This window comes from Molothrus aeneus, chromosome 5 (assembly GCF_037042795.1).
Source record: "Molothrus aeneus isolate 106 chromosome 5, BPBGC_Maene_1.0, whole genome shotgun sequence".
In the NCBI taxonomy this organism is placed as follows: Eukaryota; Metazoa; Chordata; class Aves; order Passeriformes; family Icteridae; genus Molothrus; species Molothrus aeneus.
In genome coordinates, this window is record NC_089650.1 from 18,681,500 (window position 1) to 18,698,465 (window position 16,966).

Consider the following 16,966-nt stretch of genomic DNA (forward strand, 5'->3'; position numbering starts at 1 on the left):
GTCCGTTTAGGCTATAAAGATACTTTTCAAAGCATTTATGCATTTAGCAATGCATTTAGCACTGCATCCTTCTTAAGTGCAAGCTGGCAGCATTATTTCTGCCTAAGAAGTAACAGCCTGGAAGTACCAATGCTTCAGGGGAGCCACTGATACTTTGGTTAGGGAGCAAACCAACTTTCTGACATCAGGTGAGGTAATACAGTCCTGACTAGGGCTTGCACACCACCTCCTTCTGTAGTCACTGAGGCTGCTAACCAGTGATAAAGGCAAAGGCTTGCTATTGTAAGAGACTGAATACAGCAGAATTATTAAAAACAGCCAAAACCAAACCCAAATAAAGATAACACAGCCCCATGTTGGAGTTACCTCAGCTCCTGCTGGGCAGCTGTAGAATCTAATGTGTCTTCCAGCTCTGTTTTCAATGCCTCCAGCTCTTCTCCCAGATCCCGCTTCTGTTTTTCAGCTTTATTCCTGAATGCTCTCTCTGACTCCAGGTCTTCCTGCAGCTCAGTGATCTGGGATTCGAGTTCCCTGATCTTCTTCAGGGCCATGTTCTTCTGTGCTGCCTCTTCTTCCACTCTGTGTTCAACATAAGGTTCTGGTCAGAGCAAACTTAAGCCATACACAAATTAAGACAACCTGTCCTACCAAAAATAATCAAGAAAAGCTGGTATTGATCAGTTCTACAGTGTTATATTCAGACTTTGATCCATATATGATCTACAAATCCTAAGCTCTATCTCCCAATACTTGAGACAGCGCAATTACTCACCTTACAGAAGGGGACAGAGAGGGACTGACAACAGAAGAAAGCAGAAGAGAAAGCACCATTTTACAATGGAAATCAGACACTTTACTGAGTAGATGAATACAGGAACTACCAGAGGGACACCAGTGTGCTGCCACTACTTTTTAATCACAGCTTAAGGACTACTACTCCAGTCAAACGCATGCAGTGCCTATTGCATCCATAGTCTAGTTCTGGACAGAGAATGTGGCAGTGAGCAGCAGCTAAAGAACTCTAATGCCAAGGACATGGATCTTAAATAGTCCACAGGCTAAAATACAACATCCACAGGTTGCATTTATGCCTATTCACCCAATTCCAAGTGACACAAGACAAGAAACGCTTCCCAACCAGGTGGTCCCTGAACCCCAAGGTCAAGTTCTCACCTAGCTAAGGCTGCCTGCAGCTCCTCTTCCTTCTTGGCCAGCTGCATTTTGAGTTCTGCAATCTGAGCCTGCAGCTCAGCAATCTGGTCATGCAGATCAGTGGAGTCCCCTTCAAGCTTCCGCCGAGTCTTTTCCAACTCCTGCCTCTGCTTTTCTTCGCGTCGCAGGCGTTCTAATGGAGATGGGGACACATTAAGTTACACACTCAAAACATTGTACAAGCACAGAAAAATAGATTTAAGTAATACTTTCTTTCCTGATAACACAACTGTCCAAATTGTAGCTGGACTCCATTATTTTGTCAGGACCTATAGAGGCATCTACTCCATCTACTCTATTTTGCCCTCAAAATTTATCTGGGCAATTTCCCTTCCCCTCATCTTACAGCCAAACCTCCTTTTCCCACTCTCACTGTAACAATGCAAACACAATGCCAGCCTCACACCACACAGGCGTAAGCACCCATTTAGTGGTGCTGAACACAAGGTCTGCTCTCCCTTTACTGAAACTAAACAGGCAGTCTCCAGAAGAATATCTTTCTAGAACTCTGAAGAACTTGTGCAAACAGGCTATCAGAAACAGCACCAACCCTGACAGATCGATGCTGCTGGAAGTAGAAAAGTGGAGACACTTCCACAGCAGGAGAAGAAAGAGAACCAGCCTCTCTTCTCCATTGGCCTGGCTGCTTTGGAGAGGATTTTTATTTAGATCAAGGGCTCAGCTGACAAGGCACATAACCTTCAGCCAGACAAGAGCACAGCTCTATCAAACTGATCAATAGCTCACACACTATAGACTAATTTTTAACCCTTCAGAAACTTGGGAGGACTAAAACTCTTTCAGAAATGAAACTGAAGTTCAACAAATTTTAACAAGAAACCACCTAAAACTAATTAGCTAAGTCTTTACAGGATCTATCTTTAAAAAAAAAAAGCCACACAAAACCCAAAGCCACCTTCAAGGTCAGTGATCATGGCCTCATGCTTATTCTTCAGTTTGGCTAAACTCTTAGATTTTTCCTCTTCCTCTGTCAGGTTTGTTGTAAATTCAGACATTCTGTCTTCCAAGAGTTTCTTTTCCTGCAGAATTGAGAAAGAAGAGTTAAAAGAGTTGCTGGAATAATAGAGTATTTTTCCAAATCTGACTGCTTAGAAATGTCAATGTCATGAGTGCCTATTCCTGCTACAAGGAATCTCAAAGAAAGAAATCCTTTCAGAATCACAAACAGAATTCAAGTAAATTTAAAGTTGAATTTAAATGAAAGATATGATAGCCCTTTCAAAACTGAAAGGGAAGCCCGTTCATAAAATAACTTGATACTGATTGGCATAACAATGCATCAGAAAATGTTTGCTCATGGATCATTATTTAAGTGAAAGTTATTTACATATCATACAATACTGACTGTTGAGAACACAGGCAGGCAGCTACTTTCAAAAATTCAGGTCAGAATTCTCCAAGACAAGACTGAGTTAATTAGTAAGTTTCCCTGTAACAGGGAAAAGATCAGCCTGTAGTGGTTTTCTCCAAGAGAAACACCAGTGCATCTTTAGCTTGTGGAAGATGATGTGGGAGTCTTACCTTAGCCAACTTGAGATTCTGATCTTCCAGAACTAGCACATCTTCTTCCAATTTCTTCAATTTGGCCTCTGTGGTCACTTTTTCTAGCTGCAGCTTCTGCCTTGCACTTTCCTCTTCCTCAAGCTGCTCCTCTAGTTCCTTCACAACACCCAAAGAAAAGCAAGGTGTTTGTCAGTGCTGCTCACCAATCCATGGAACTAGCACAGTGGCAATACTAGAATGGAAGGTTTCTTCACCCTTCCTTCAAGGTATTATCAGTAGGTCCTAGACTGACATCTCTGCCATGACTTAATGCAACATACTGCATGCCAATCAACAAATTTTCTAGCAGAATAAGCAATGCTATTTTGCAAAGAATACGACCATTCCTAAAACAAAGCAAAGATTTGTCTAATTGTTTGAGAAGTGGCCATCACCTTCAAGAATGGAACAGCTCATTCCAGAGGACTGACTGAATGCCTCAGGCTCAGCACCAGAACTGCTGCGTTCTATTGCTGTTTCCACAGATGGATTTTCCCATGCCTCTTTCCCTCCCCTTCTCCCTTTCATTTCCCTCCAAGCTGAGGCAGAAGAACCACTCTAACCCTCGCTATCCTCTTAACTGACAGAGACAGCATTCCTAAGGCATTACCTGGATGTTCTGCTGCATTTTCTTCTTTTCAGCCTGCAGATGTTGACACCGTTCTTCCTCTTCCTCCACCCTTGCTTCCAGATCATGACATATCTCCTCCAGCTCTTGTTTCTTGGCTGTCAGGCGAGCTCTTATCTCCTCAGCTTCAGCACACAGTTCGGTTTCTGCTTGCAACTGTTCCTGCAGCTGCATCTTCTCTGCCATTAGCTACATTGGATGCAAAGCCAGAAATAAGACAAGCTCAATTTACCAAAGCACTTAGCAATGTATGTTAAGTGAAGTTCTGTGCTCCTCTGTTCCACAGTTAGTTTTAAACCTTGCAGCAGTCCCCTGCTGTTAACCAAAAGCTATCAAAACATGGTTTTAAGTGTGTCTTCTCCTTCACAAATCAGGAGCTGCAACCACAAATTGTTCACAAATTTCTCAAGACCATATCCATTTGAATTGTCTATTTCCACTTACAAAAGTAACAAATAATTATTAGCTCTATGGGAAAAAAACCAACCCTGCTCCCACCTTCGGTGTTCCCAACAAAAAGGATTCCATTAAAGACAAGACTGAGTTCAACCAGCTTGCTGCAACACTCGGCCAAAGGAGACTTTTTTTCCTATAATGGCTACAGAAGGGCAATAGGTAGTAACTGTACAAAAAGACCTGTTGCAGGAAATGAGCTGCAAGAAGGGCAAAGGAAAGTGAACAAAAGGCAGCCAAATCATGTTCCAGCAATTTGGAATCCTGCAGTTTGTCCGTCAGACCAAGAAAGCAAAGGAGGTGCTCTCAAGCAGTTGGACAGGCAGAGAGAGAAAAATTTTTACACATCACATTTGCAAAACTCACCTGGGCCTGGAAAGTCTCCATCTCACTCAGTCTATTTTCTGCAGCCAGTTGCTTCTCCTTGACCTTTATTAGTTCTTCTTCCTTGGCCATCATCTCCTCCTCCTGTCTGCTCACTTGCAGAAGGGGCTTCACCTGAAAGGGAAACCAAGGGAATGAGGTGTGTATAAGGAATAACAAAAACATGACTAAATGCTCTTGTACTTGAGAGAAGCATTGACTAAAATAACATTTTAGGTAAGTTTCTTATTTGAAGGACCAATCAACTGTTTTGCTGGGGGGGAACACTGGGGGAATTATACAGAAGTAGATATCACCTACTCTGCCAATAGCACACTTTCTGCCAGTCCATTTATTCTCCTCCAGGATGGGATGCATCAGGAAAAGGTCCAGTAAATTCTAGACCCTCAAGGGTTAAGTAGTAATAGTGAGAAAATAAAGTTGCCATACAATGGGGAAAGTCATAAGTAAGTCAATGTCATATAAGGGGACTTCTGTAAGGTTTTTGGCATGGTACCTCAAGATCTTTCTCTCTAAAATGAAGAGATACGGACTTGATGGGTGGAGTGTTTGGCAATCAAAGAACTGTCTGGGCTGAATCCAGAGGAGGATTCTGCCCCTCTTCTCTGGTGAGCCCCCACCTGGAGTGCTGCATCCAGGTCTGGGGTCCTCAGCCCAGGAAAGATATGGACTTGTTTGAGTGGGTCCAGAGGGTCACAAAAATGATCAGAGGGCTGGAGCACCTCTGCTATGAAAACAGGCTGAGAGAGTTGGGGCTGTTCAGCCTGGAGAAGAGAAGGCTTCAGGGAGACCTCAGAGCACCTGTCAGTACCTAAAAGGGGGTTCACAAAACAGAGGGGGCCAAACTTGTTAGGAAGGCTTGTTGTGACAAAAAGGTAATGGTTTTAAGCTAACAAAGAGTAGATTCAGACTTGATATAAGGAAGAAAAATTTTTTACAATAAAGGTGGTGAAACACTAGAACAGGTTTCCCAGAGAGGTGGTGGACAGATGCCCTATCCCTGAAAACATTCAAGGTCAGGTTGGATGGGGCTTGAGCAAAGTGATCTAGTTGAAGATGTCTTAGCTCATGGCAGGGGGATTGCAAAGGGAAAGCTCTTACCTTGGTGAACAGCCTCCACCACTGCCAGTTCCGCAGTTTCAGATAGGCAGCACAGTTTCTCTGAAGCACTTTCATAGCTGTCAGCTGCTGCTGGCGCTTGGCAAAGGCTCTGCAAAGCAAGTGGAAATAAGACAAAGGAACCCAGAGCAGCACACAATTCACACCATCAAGCCTTTTCTTAGATACTTCTGTGTTTTTTCTTTAGAAGGTTCCCTCCCAACAAACCAGCAGTTTCCAGTGAACTTTCTCTTGATTTTCATCTTTTTTTTCTGCTCACATAAGAGTGGCTCTTTTTTCCTTAATCCAATTTCCTATTTTAACAAAATTTCCGTCATGTCTTCTACTCTGAAAAGCTTTACTATCTTCACTTCCAAGAAGGGAGATCTGAAGCAGAGGTGTGTTTTTCCACCAAACTGACAGGTACTACTTTTGATCTTAGAACTGGACCAATTGCAGCCTTACCTGATAACTTAAGAGAAACCCCACACCTCCTGCATCAGTACCATACTAAGACTTGTCCATTTTCACCTTCACAGCACTTCTGTGAAAAACTTGATCTGCTGCATAGCATTCTTACAGAGAAAAACAGGCTTTACTGCTCAGGTAGTTTCTGGGATACAGCACACAGAGATTCTTGCAGGTGCCAGAAGTCTGGCATTACAGAGATGAGAAAAACCTAAAAGACCATCAACTGTTATATACAATAAATAAATCATCGCCTTTCTGACAAAAAATAATTTCTAGACAATTATTTCATTTTTTTGAAGATAAATTTGTGCTTGAATGGGAGAAATACATGTTTATGATGAAATACATGATTATGACTTCAAAAATCACTGTACTTACTTTCTGGCCAGGTAGCCTCTGCAACATGCTTGGAATCCAATAATGACATCTGTGATCTTCAGGTCTCTCTCTTCTTCAAGATGAGCAAGGACTCCAGCTCTGAAAAACACTTTACTCTGTCCAATTCTGTAAAGGTTGGAATCCAGCTCCAATGCTTTGATCTAAAAAGAGAGAGAGAAGAATTCATGTCCTGCAAAGACTGTTTCATGTGAAACATCACAAAACATATTTGTGGCTCATGGCTCTAAGACAGCCCTTCTCTACAATGCGCCACTCAGGGAAACCAAAGTTGCCAACTCCCAATAAATTCCTGGCCTATCCCAATTAGAGGAGCTGAAGCTCAGCCAAGCATGGCATCAAATGGAGGTAATCAGAGACAGAAAATATGACTGAAAGCATAATTTAATAGAGGTATCACATAAAGTATTCAGAATACAAGGATGCCGTGAGGAATGCATGTCTAGTCCTGAGAGTCCTCTTCCTTTTCTAGAAGAAACACATCTGTTGATCCTTCCCATTTACTTTTTCTCAATCCTATCTTTGTCCAAAAAAGACACCCCAGCCCAACCTTCCTTTCAAGGATTTGCTGCCAATGCTTATATTAGCTAAGCTAGAAAGAATCAGCTATACTCCTGTAAGACAGAAAAGTGGGAATCCTGTATGACCAAGCTCAATTCAAGCCTAATCATCAAGCTAGAGCCAAAGCTTTCCCTTTGAAGCAGGCAATTCCACAGAAACTAATTGGAGCCTTTGCTGAAAGCATTTGTCAGCAGCAGGCCATTACAAAAAGTTTACTGAAGCTCATACTTTAAGCCTGTGCTAAAGATAGCATTAACGCTTCTGAGCATTTTGATTCTATGAATACTGCTGGCATCTCAAAGTATGCATCTGTGGAAAGAGAAAGGACCTCTTGCCGAGGATTATTGAATCTCATGACAGACAAGAGCCTCCATCCATGAAGCCAAGAGGAAGTTTTTTGCACCCTTCTCTCAGACAAAACATTTGACTTTGGAATTTTGGTCTGTGAGTACAAGTTATTTTTAGCCTGCACAACTCCAACTTTTAAACCACAGCCATCTAGTTTATTCTATTCAAGTAGAGTTTCTGGGATGTTTTACCATCAGCACGCAAGCCTGCTTCCCATCCATAAATCCTTTGGGAATCGCGTTTGGAGTCAAGATTTCATATCTGAAAATGAGAAAGCATCAGACTAGTCACACAACTGTGTTTTTGAAAACAACAAAACAAAAGAAATCAGTATGCATTCCTATGCCATTGTGAGGTCAACAGTTTTTCAAAAAACACTGCACCTCTAGACAGCAGAGAATGAAGCAGCAGCTTTGGACATGGTCCTCTATGCCTCACCTTAACTACATCCTTACTGGAGAAATCAAAAATGCTTTTGAGAGGCTTTCAGCCAGGGCATACCAAGGTACAGATGTGTTGTCTTTGCCAATTTTTCAATCTAGTTGCAATAAAAGACTTCCAATTTTGTACTTATGTCTTAACTTTGTCAGGCCAAAGACTGCTTCAGATTCTTTTCTAGGGCTCACCTTTGTCTGAATTCCTGGAATACAACTCTGTTGGGGAAACCCTGACGACAAATACGGATTCCCTCCAGTACTCCATTACAGCGAAGCTGGTCAAGGACCAAGTGGGGGTCCAGTTTTCCAGCCTAGTGAGGAAAATGTATATTTTATGAATACCACAAAGTTTTTACAAAAAGGCCTTACCCCCTGCCTCTCGCCCTCTCTTTCTTGTAAAGGAGCCAGTTCTCTCTTTTCCAGTTAGAAGGAATGGAAAGATTTTATGCCACCTTAAGAACTGCAAAGATCAGTCCCCACAATTTTAGTAAACATACAGTTATTTAGGATGACCTTAAAAATACCCTGAGAGAACAGGGCCTCTTCCAGATCTCTTGCAAAACCTGACAAAAGCCATCAACCCAGCCACATGCCCAGGAAGCCCATGTAAGAATGCATGGGCTGTGCTGTTATAGATGTCTTACCTTTTTCTCATGGTTGGGGATAATGCAACGGACGAAGTTGGGGTTGGTGTTCCTCAAGGTAGCCATCAGCTTAGCCAGTTGTTCTTTGTAGAGCTGTCCCACTGTCCGGAACATTCCCTTCCTGGTTTTAAAGGCCCCTGGCAGTGCTGTATCTGACATACCAGCTACCTGATCCAGCCCAACAATACGGTCCACTAGAGAGAGCACAGGAAAGAGCATTAAAATCCTCCCACAAACAAAGGAAGCATTGGGACATACAAAGAACATCTGGGTAGAACAGGATAAATGAGAGGAGCTGCAGGATCCTTTTTGCTTCATCTCTACACAGATGTCCACTCCTGTACAAAATTTGTGCAGGGATAGGAGCAGGAAGGAAAAGAACGCATCAGCTCACTACAGGAAGTTTGAGTGATGGAGTCAAACTTAATCCCAAACACATTCTACTGATGCCCTGGATGGCAGCACTGGAAGAGCAATCTAGAAGTGAGTTTCAGATGCTTCTACTTGTTTAGCTTAGAATGGAAAACAACAAGAGCTCTAGCTGCTAGCCCAGCAGAGTCAACTGTTAGTTAACTCTGATCCAGGAGGGGCCACAGATAGAGAAAAAGCCCAGCTTCACTCTTGCATTACAGGCAGGACTGTCATAACCAATGATCATAAAAGTCATATCTACTTGTAAACTGAACAAGCACAGTAAAAGGCATAACAAAACCCAAACCTCAGGATACCACTGCTTGAGGTGTTTTTGGAGTACAAGTATTCCGTGACACAGACATGAACAACAGCACTAGGAGAAAGTCAGAACTCCCTGCCCAAAGTTTCTCCACTATGCCACAGTGACATCCAAGCATTGATGAAACCATCACCTTGATGAATGGACACCACAGATTTTTTTTTTTCCTCAATAGAAGTCAGCTAAATCTAGCTAGTCAGCTAGATAGTAGCAGGGGCAAGAAGAAACTGAAGTTTTACTTTTTCACACTGCTTTTCTACATAGAGATAGAAATTCACCCATCCAGCAAAAACCAACTGTATCACTAGAAATTTCCACACTTCCAATACACTTTTATTAAGGGCTTCAAGCTACTCTTCACCACCTTTAATGGTTGGCTGATGTCTACACTCAGACTCCTAATCTTCACTTCAGAAAATACACCAGCTTATGCTCAACTGTCTTCTGATTAAAAAAAAAATACAGCTGCTAAGAGACACCCTACAAAAGAATAAGCTAGAAAGAGTATTCTCATTTACAGCTAATATTAGCTAAAAACTGTTCACTTCTAGAGCAGCTGTTGGAATAGGGTCAAGGTTGCCTTATCAGAAAGAAAAGAAGGCTGTTACTAGACGACATCACAGGGAAGTCCACAGAAGTGCATCCCAGACTGTGGCTGTGCCAATACTCTTAATCTTGAGCCCTGCAATGTACTTCAGGATAGAGAAAAGAAGAGTCACTTCAAAAGAAGATCCATCTAAGAACAATAAATGAAAGTGATAAGCTGTGGTCAGTTGACATTTCAAGCCCAAAAGTAGTCTCACACAGCAAAGGCCTAGTTAGGCACAACTTGCTGATGGCCATTTTTCATCCAGGACGAGTCCCTTTGCCAAACCCTCTTTTAAATTATCAGCTGCTGAAGTGAAATCCCAGTACTAAAACGAATGCCAAACTGGAATTCAGTTTCTATGCAGCCTCAGAGATCTTCCTTCCATATCTTGCAAGAAACTCAGCTGAGCTAGCTCTACGTTCAAACAGTCGACAGGGATTTGTTCCTACTCAAGTTGTGCAAGAGCAACTTTAAGCACCTGAATGTGTCTGTATTTTTGTATCCACTCTCAAGGTGAGTTTTACTTTTGTTTCAAAGTCCATGAGGAGCTACTAGCACAAAGCAGAGGAAATGAACAAGAAAGACAGGCAGGTATGACAAAGGGACAAAGAGAAGTTAACGGAAGCATTTCTTGCATGGCTCTAGGATGCATCACACACATGACACGACAGCTGGGTTTCTCAGTCACCTGGTTCTAGATGAAGAATAGGAAAGTGTTGATAGAAATAGGCTCTCTGAACCTTCTGCATCTCTGCAACAGACAGAGACGTCAAAGAAAACCTACCACAGAAAGTGACAGTAACAGTAAGACTCAAAACCAGATAAAACCCAGAGAAGATAGAGTAAAATACTGAACAACACTGCAGAAAGGGCACGCTTAGTTGCAGGATTGAAAACAGGTTCCACTTCAGATCTTGAGTGTTGCAGCTATACAAGCTGCTGGCTCATAATGGTGCATTCATATTTTATCCCAGTATTCCTCACTTTGAGACAGAATTGCTATATATGCAGCAAGTTTAACAGAAGTTGTTGCAAATGAACCTTTCTCTTGAGTTACAGTCAACTTTTAATAAAATACCATGATCTAAGCAAAGGATGTTCCAGATAATGCTCATCTCGGTGGCTTAGTCTTCAGGGGAAAAAAGCAAAACAGCTCATCACAGGCTTTTGATGCCCAAGTTTTTCACACAAAAAAAGAGCAAACAAATGAAATGCAGTTTAATTACATACCATCTTTCCACAGCTCAGACACAAACTTATCCGACGACTGGTGCAGAAGAGTGGCGATGTTATCGTTCAGTGGATCCATGTTCTTCATCAGCCATTCGTCTGCCTTGTAATCCACCTGGAGAAGATAAACACATCAAGAAGATTGGGATGAGCTATTTTCTGCAGCCCAGTATCCAACATCATCTGGCACAGTCTAGGAAAGTATCACCAAGGTTTGCACAACAACAGATTACCTAACCATTCCTGGATTTACCATCTAAGTAAGCACACCTACAAATTTCCAGCCCTTACAAAAAGCTGCATGTTCTGTTACTAAAGGGAATGGATTTGCAATGCCAGTTTGTACTATCCAAAGTGTCACACAAAAAACAGCTGCATCAGCATTTTTGGTGATGAAGTCTTGATGCAGGATTCCTCTGAGCAGTACCTCCAGTCTCACCAAGTCACACAGAACAAATTTAAATTGCTGTCAGTCTGATATGTCGAACTACAAATATAGATAAAATCACAGGCAAGTTAGGCCTCCTTAGACCCTGTGAGCTCCTCTGCAATGGAACACTTTCATGAAATCTTCTGATGGTTTCTCATAAGCAACTATTTTGGTAAGTAGCCATTTCTAAGAAGTAATGTTTATGAATTAATCATTCCAACCTTCACATTTTAGTTATTAATTCTTTACCTTGCCAGCATAGTGTATGATACAGAAGTCAGCTTTGTCTTTCAGCTGTTTTGGCTTTTGAAATTTGGGGTGGGTGCCTTGTTCTTGAACAACTTTTTCCACAAAGCTTTTGTCTGTTGCTTTTGGGAACCAGCACTCTTCATCCAGCAGAGCCAGTATACCAGGAGGCCCGGCCTTAAAGAAGGGAAACATCAAAACATCATTAACTACATGACTACAACGATAATTAACACCTTTAGGTGGCTAGAGGAGGAAAAAAAGAACTAAGCCTGATCCACATCACATTCACCTCTTGTGTGATATCAGTTAAACTATTTCCATTGTAATATAAATTGTTAATAGTTCTTCAATATCCTCATCTGAATTCTGACCATTTTTATGAAAAAGTCTCTTCTGTGACATTTGTCTAGGTTGTTTTTTTTGGAAAAGATATTTTTTATTAGAAGAAATATTATTATACGGTTCTCTAAATATATTCAGGTGTCTAAATGCAAAAGGCCATAGCAGAAAGTTTCACAAACTAGTCCTTACTATTGGAACATCTACTATGAAATTTGTAAATTCTTAAGTTTCATTAGAGCAAAATGAAAGCAACAGAGTTCACAGCTTCTCATCACACCTGTAGTTAAGTAAGGAAGTTCACACTACTTATGGCAAGCTGCACATACATCTAGCACCATGCAGACCTACACAAGTGAGGACAATACAGTGAGAGGGAAAAGAGACCAATTAGATCCATTTTCATGCAGTGTTTCCTACAGAACTGACACTAACAGCCTTTTTGGTGACACACTTTCATACAAAGAAGAAACTGTTTACTCCTGCTTCTAATCATATTACAGTGCCAGCAGAGGATAACAAAAGCTAGAGGGCCAGAGATGATGTCCTCAATGACAAAATGAGTGCAGCCATTTCCTGCTGGACAGTAAAACAACAAACTTACCGGCTTCTCTATGAGGTCAATGCAGGGCTGCAGGTCCAGGCCAAAGTCAATGAAATTCCACTCTATGCCCTCCCTCTGGTACTCCTCTTGCTCCAGAATGAACATGGTGTGGTTAAAGAGCTGCTGCAACTTTTCATTCGTGTAGTTAATACACAGCTGCTCAAAGGAGTTCAGCTAATGAAGAAAAAAGCAGAAAGATGTTTGAGCAATTGCTTGTGAAGACACACGTAGCATCCTATTAGCACAAAAGATCACATCTGTGGTTCAGGAATCTAAGCTAGAGTGGGGCAGACAGTCCACTGTCAATAATTCCTTTGGATATGAACTGCCTGTTCTGTCACGTGCCACTGCACACTGCTGCAATCCCTAGGGAAGTTCATACACACTGGTTCTCAGACTTTGCAAAAGAATGTTTAGTTGTAAACAGCAGAAGAGTTACTGCAACTATTTAACCCAGGACAAGAAAGGACTCTGGTTTTCTCACAAATGCAGAGCCAGCAAGTCCTCTTCATAGGAAGAAGCAGCAACAGAAGCCTGAAGACAAATTCCTAAAAGTGTGTGGACTGGAAAGTCCCTTTTTAATCCTCATATAAAAATCAGAGCAAGGAAAGTGAAAGAAATTTCTATAAAATTTCCAGATTTCTTTTGGAACGGTAAGGACAAGGTTAATAACCCACAGTGTATTTTTACGTTTGACCACACAAATCATAATGCGGCTTCTAAAGAAAGTGGTCCTGTTCTAATTCCTCCCTATTTAATAATTCCTAACTATGTTATTTCTTCTCCTCTTCTTTACATGAGATCCAGCAACTGTGAAGCCAAAGGTATACCAATAAGCGGGAGAAGGAAAAAAAATACCCCCCAAAATCCAACCAACAAACAAAACCAACGCCAACTTTTCTGTGTCTCAGTTTTCTATTTCATTAATAAATGGTCCAATTAATTTTGCAGGTGTTCATGAGTTAGACCCAGTGTAACATAACACAGGTTGTTGACAGGAGCTGCCTTGCTGGGGTAATGGTAGGATACTTCTTTTTTGATGGCAGTCTGTGGCTGCTTCAGATTATAATGCAAACCACATCCTAAAATTATTTAATAGAATCCCATAACCGTTTGGCCTAACAGTTCACCGTCATCTAGAGAAAGAGCTCACATTTTCCCTCTCTCCCATCTCTCGCTCAACTTTCCTTCAGTTCTTCCTCTCCTACACTTATCTTGAATGAGACTTGATGTTGATTCCCCTTTTTGTGGGCTTCACATCCTTATCAAGAGTGTGTTATTTTCCAGTTGTAAAACTATTTCCTTCTGCGGTCTTTGCTCCATATTAAACTGTGCTGAGTGCAAGGACCTGACATCTCCTTACCTCAAAAATCTCAAAGCCAGCAATGTCAAGGATTCCAATGAAGGAAGCACCCTGTCTCTTGGTCTTGTCCAAAGCCTTGTTGATGCGCATAACCAGCCACCGGAACATCCGCTCATAAGTGGCTTTGGCCAGTGCTTCAATGGCAAAATCAGCCTAAACAGCAAACACATCAACATCAAAAGCTGCATTATAAACCAAAGAAAGGCACAGATTACACTGCTTCAGGATCTAGCAGCACAACTGTAGTCTGACATTTTCTCTCCACCAGGAAATTCACTGAACAAGGCTTATTTCAGTTTATTCCAAATGAAAAGTAGATGGCATAGTGATAGTCAATATATAAGAGCAAAAAATTTGTCTCTAAATTAGTGTGTCAAAACCAAATTTCAGGATCCTACCTGCTGGAGGAAACAAGAGCTGGTATTAAAGAAAGAAAAACTATGACCAGTCACTCCCAAAGACTGTAGTAACATGGAGTATTTCATAGGCCCAAGGAAACGAACTTAAATTCTTTTGTAACTTTGGATTTATGAAGCCCAATCCCTCCCTGCCACTACCCTACCTTTGCTTGACACAAATACTACACGTAGTAAGAAATTACACATCAAAAGGAACAAGCAGCATGGAAAGGCAACCTCTGACTTTTTCCAGACTTCAATCTCTTACCAATCCCTTCCACGTTACAGAGCCATGTTTCCTTATTTAGAGGATAATGCTGTGGTCATAAAGAAGCCAGGCAATGAGTAAGCACAGGGGTTTGCTCCATTCAAGCAGGCCATGAGCTCCTAGGTCAGGTTTCATTTACAGCACAACCAGTCAAGACTGTTACAAAATTTCCAATAAATTTCAAGGGTGAGCAGCAAATTCTTCTATCTTAGTAGCTGACCCACTCAAAAATAGTGCTTTCTGAATTGCACCAACTTGAAAATGTCACCCTTGCATACCACATTGAAAATAACTCCCCAGGGACAGCCGGTCACCAAAATTAAGGGATTTGTGTTTTCTTTCTTCTTTTTTTAAGAGAAAAATTGCTAAGGGACAGGGTGAATTCCATCTTTATACAAATTACATGAACAAGCAATATATTATGTTAGAAGCAATATATTAAGGTACAACATTCAAGTGTGCTTTCCATACATTGCAACCATAAAGATGGTTAGTAAACACTACAGAAACCTTTGATACATTCATTAGCAGTGCAGCAGTAAGATTAGAGACCATAGTGGTCTCATTCATTTTTTGAGAATGCCTACCTGTTCTTTGGTCTGAGCTTTCTGGACATAATCTCGTCCAACTTTGATGCGAGGAGTCAGGATACCTCTAGTGAAATCTGTCACGTTGATACCCAAAAGGTGAGACACCTTCTGAGCAGCTAAAGATGGTAAGAGGAAACAAAAAGATTCATATTACTTTGTTTTTCTCACAGAAAGAAAGAGAAAAAGAAAAACATTCTGACAACTGTCTTTAGAAAAGTCAGGAAACAGCTTACAAAAAACATTAAATGAAGAACAGGTTACTGAGACAAAATACCTTCCTAACCAAAAAAACACTCTAAAAAAACCCTCTTGCAACCCATACAACAGTTTACTGAGTTTCTCCAGAAGCCACTAGAATATATTTGAAGTAACAGCCTCATACAACTAAATTGTTACACAGAAGCTTTAGAAAGGTCATTGTCTGTAATCAATCTAAAAATACATCAGATAATGGATTCTTAATCAAGCTAATTGTTCTGTCTTCATCTACTGATTAGTCTTGGAGACAGCTCCGTATTTCAGATTCAAGATCCAAAACCCAAAGAGTTTATTCTCCTCCTTAAAATGGCATTTAGAGCATATTTTAAATAATAACAGCCAAAAAAAAAAAAGTCCTTTAGTGATAAATTAGCAACATTTGCACTCTGCAGTACATCAACGATGAAGGTCTAAGAGTTAAGTCTTCCAACAAATAGTCTTCTATCACATGAAGCATGGCACTATTTACACATTCAACAATGGGCAGTGCAATTAAAATATGCACACATGCTTTTATACCCACCATAAAACTATCCACCACCTTACTCTTACAGTTACCAGACTACCTACAAAGGCAGCAAAGAACATTCCTTAAAATCTGATAATACAGGTTTGAGGGAGCAAATACTGTAGCTCGTTTAAAACACACACTCCACATATTCAGTAGAGTAATCCTTTTCATCTGTTCATGGTGTGTACTTCCTGCCTAGCCCCGCCACAGGAACACTGTCACATTCCTGCCCATGGGTGGCTGCAAACACACGCCTGGCAGAACACTTTGTGTATTTGTATGGGGCACGCCAGCTCCTCTGACAAATAATTCACCCTGTGGAAAAACAGGGCTCCAGCATTCCATACATACTGCAATACATTCTCCCCCTTGCAAGAACTTCCTGGAGGCTTTTTTGCTGCACTTTTCTATGGTGTGGGGCAGGGGATTGGTTACCTGTATTGTCTGGCATAGAGGCTTGGTCTGTGTTACGCTCCTTCTTGAAGACTATGTTGCCAAGTTGAAGAACACCTGAGATAACCTTCAGCAGACCTTTTAAAATAGTAATAATAATAACAGCTTAGTGTCAGACATCACCAAAATGTGACCCAGTTATCCATATCGCCCAGTTACCTTTCCTAACATGGTAAAGAGGCCCATCTCAGCATCCCAAAAATCCTTCCAAAATTTAGGAAAAAACACCACAGCTACTCGTCTAAATTACTCCCATTCAGGACAAAGAACTTGCCTTGTCATTCCTATGCAAGACTACACAGCCTAGAAATTTACCTATTCTCAACATCTCTATAAAATAGTGAGAGACAGGACTGAGGGTAAAGTGCTACCTACAACAACTGTATTTTTTAATAAAACACTTTTTTCTCTGCTTCAGGATAAAAACTCATGCAATGAATTCATACTCAATTTTCCTCAACAGTTACTGCTAAACAAAGGAAAGAGACAGTTAAGAGTGCATCTCAATTAAAGATTTTGTTTCCTTAACCCTGTAACACTTTCAGTTCCCTGACCAAGATCTGCAGTCCTTACAGACATGCATTATAAAGTACAGAAGGCAGCAGGATGTGGGCGAAAGTGCCTGTACCATAACTATTACTAATTATATGCTGAAGCACCCCACCCCATTGCTAATGACACATTCATACTCTTCAAGTGATGCATGTCAAAAAAGCCAAACTATCAGATGCCAAGACAGGGAAGATGGTGTCAATT

General features: G+C 41.1%; 1 protein-coding gene across 1 annotated transcript in view; it reads right to left on the reverse strand.

Moving 5' to 3' along the window:
- Positions 1 to 16,966, reverse strand: part of MYH9 (myosin heavy chain 9) — a 70,251-nt gene that overhangs the window by 11,695 nt on the left and 41,590 nt on the right. The window contains exons 10-26 of the mRNA XM_066549558.1: positions 16,193 to 16,288; positions 14,986 to 15,104; positions 13,733 to 13,885; positions 12,370 to 12,543; positions 11,427 to 11,600; positions 10,748 to 10,862; positions 8,196 to 8,389; positions 7,741 to 7,862; positions 7,306 to 7,375; positions 6,188 to 6,348; positions 5,342 to 5,450; positions 4,223 to 4,354; positions 3,386 to 3,592; positions 2,755 to 2,892; positions 2,129 to 2,252; positions 1,174 to 1,345; positions 367 to 579 (exon numbers count right to left, since the gene is read on the reverse strand). Coding sequence (XP_066405655.1) covers positions 367 to 579; positions 1,174 to 1,345; positions 2,129 to 2,252; positions 2,755 to 2,892; positions 3,386 to 3,592; positions 4,223 to 4,354; positions 5,342 to 5,450; positions 6,188 to 6,348; positions 7,306 to 7,375; positions 7,741 to 7,862; positions 8,196 to 8,389; positions 10,748 to 10,862; positions 11,427 to 11,600; positions 12,370 to 12,543; positions 13,733 to 13,885; positions 14,986 to 15,104; positions 16,193 to 16,288 — 2,473 coding nt within the window. The remainder of the gene's footprint in view (positions 1 to 366; positions 580 to 1,173; positions 1,346 to 2,128; positions 2,253 to 2,754; positions 2,893 to 3,385; positions 3,593 to 4,222; positions 4,355 to 5,341; positions 5,451 to 6,187; positions 6,349 to 7,305; positions 7,376 to 7,740; positions 7,863 to 8,195; positions 8,390 to 10,747; positions 10,863 to 11,426; positions 11,601 to 12,369; positions 12,544 to 13,732; positions 13,886 to 14,985; positions 15,105 to 16,192; positions 16,289 to 16,966) is intronic.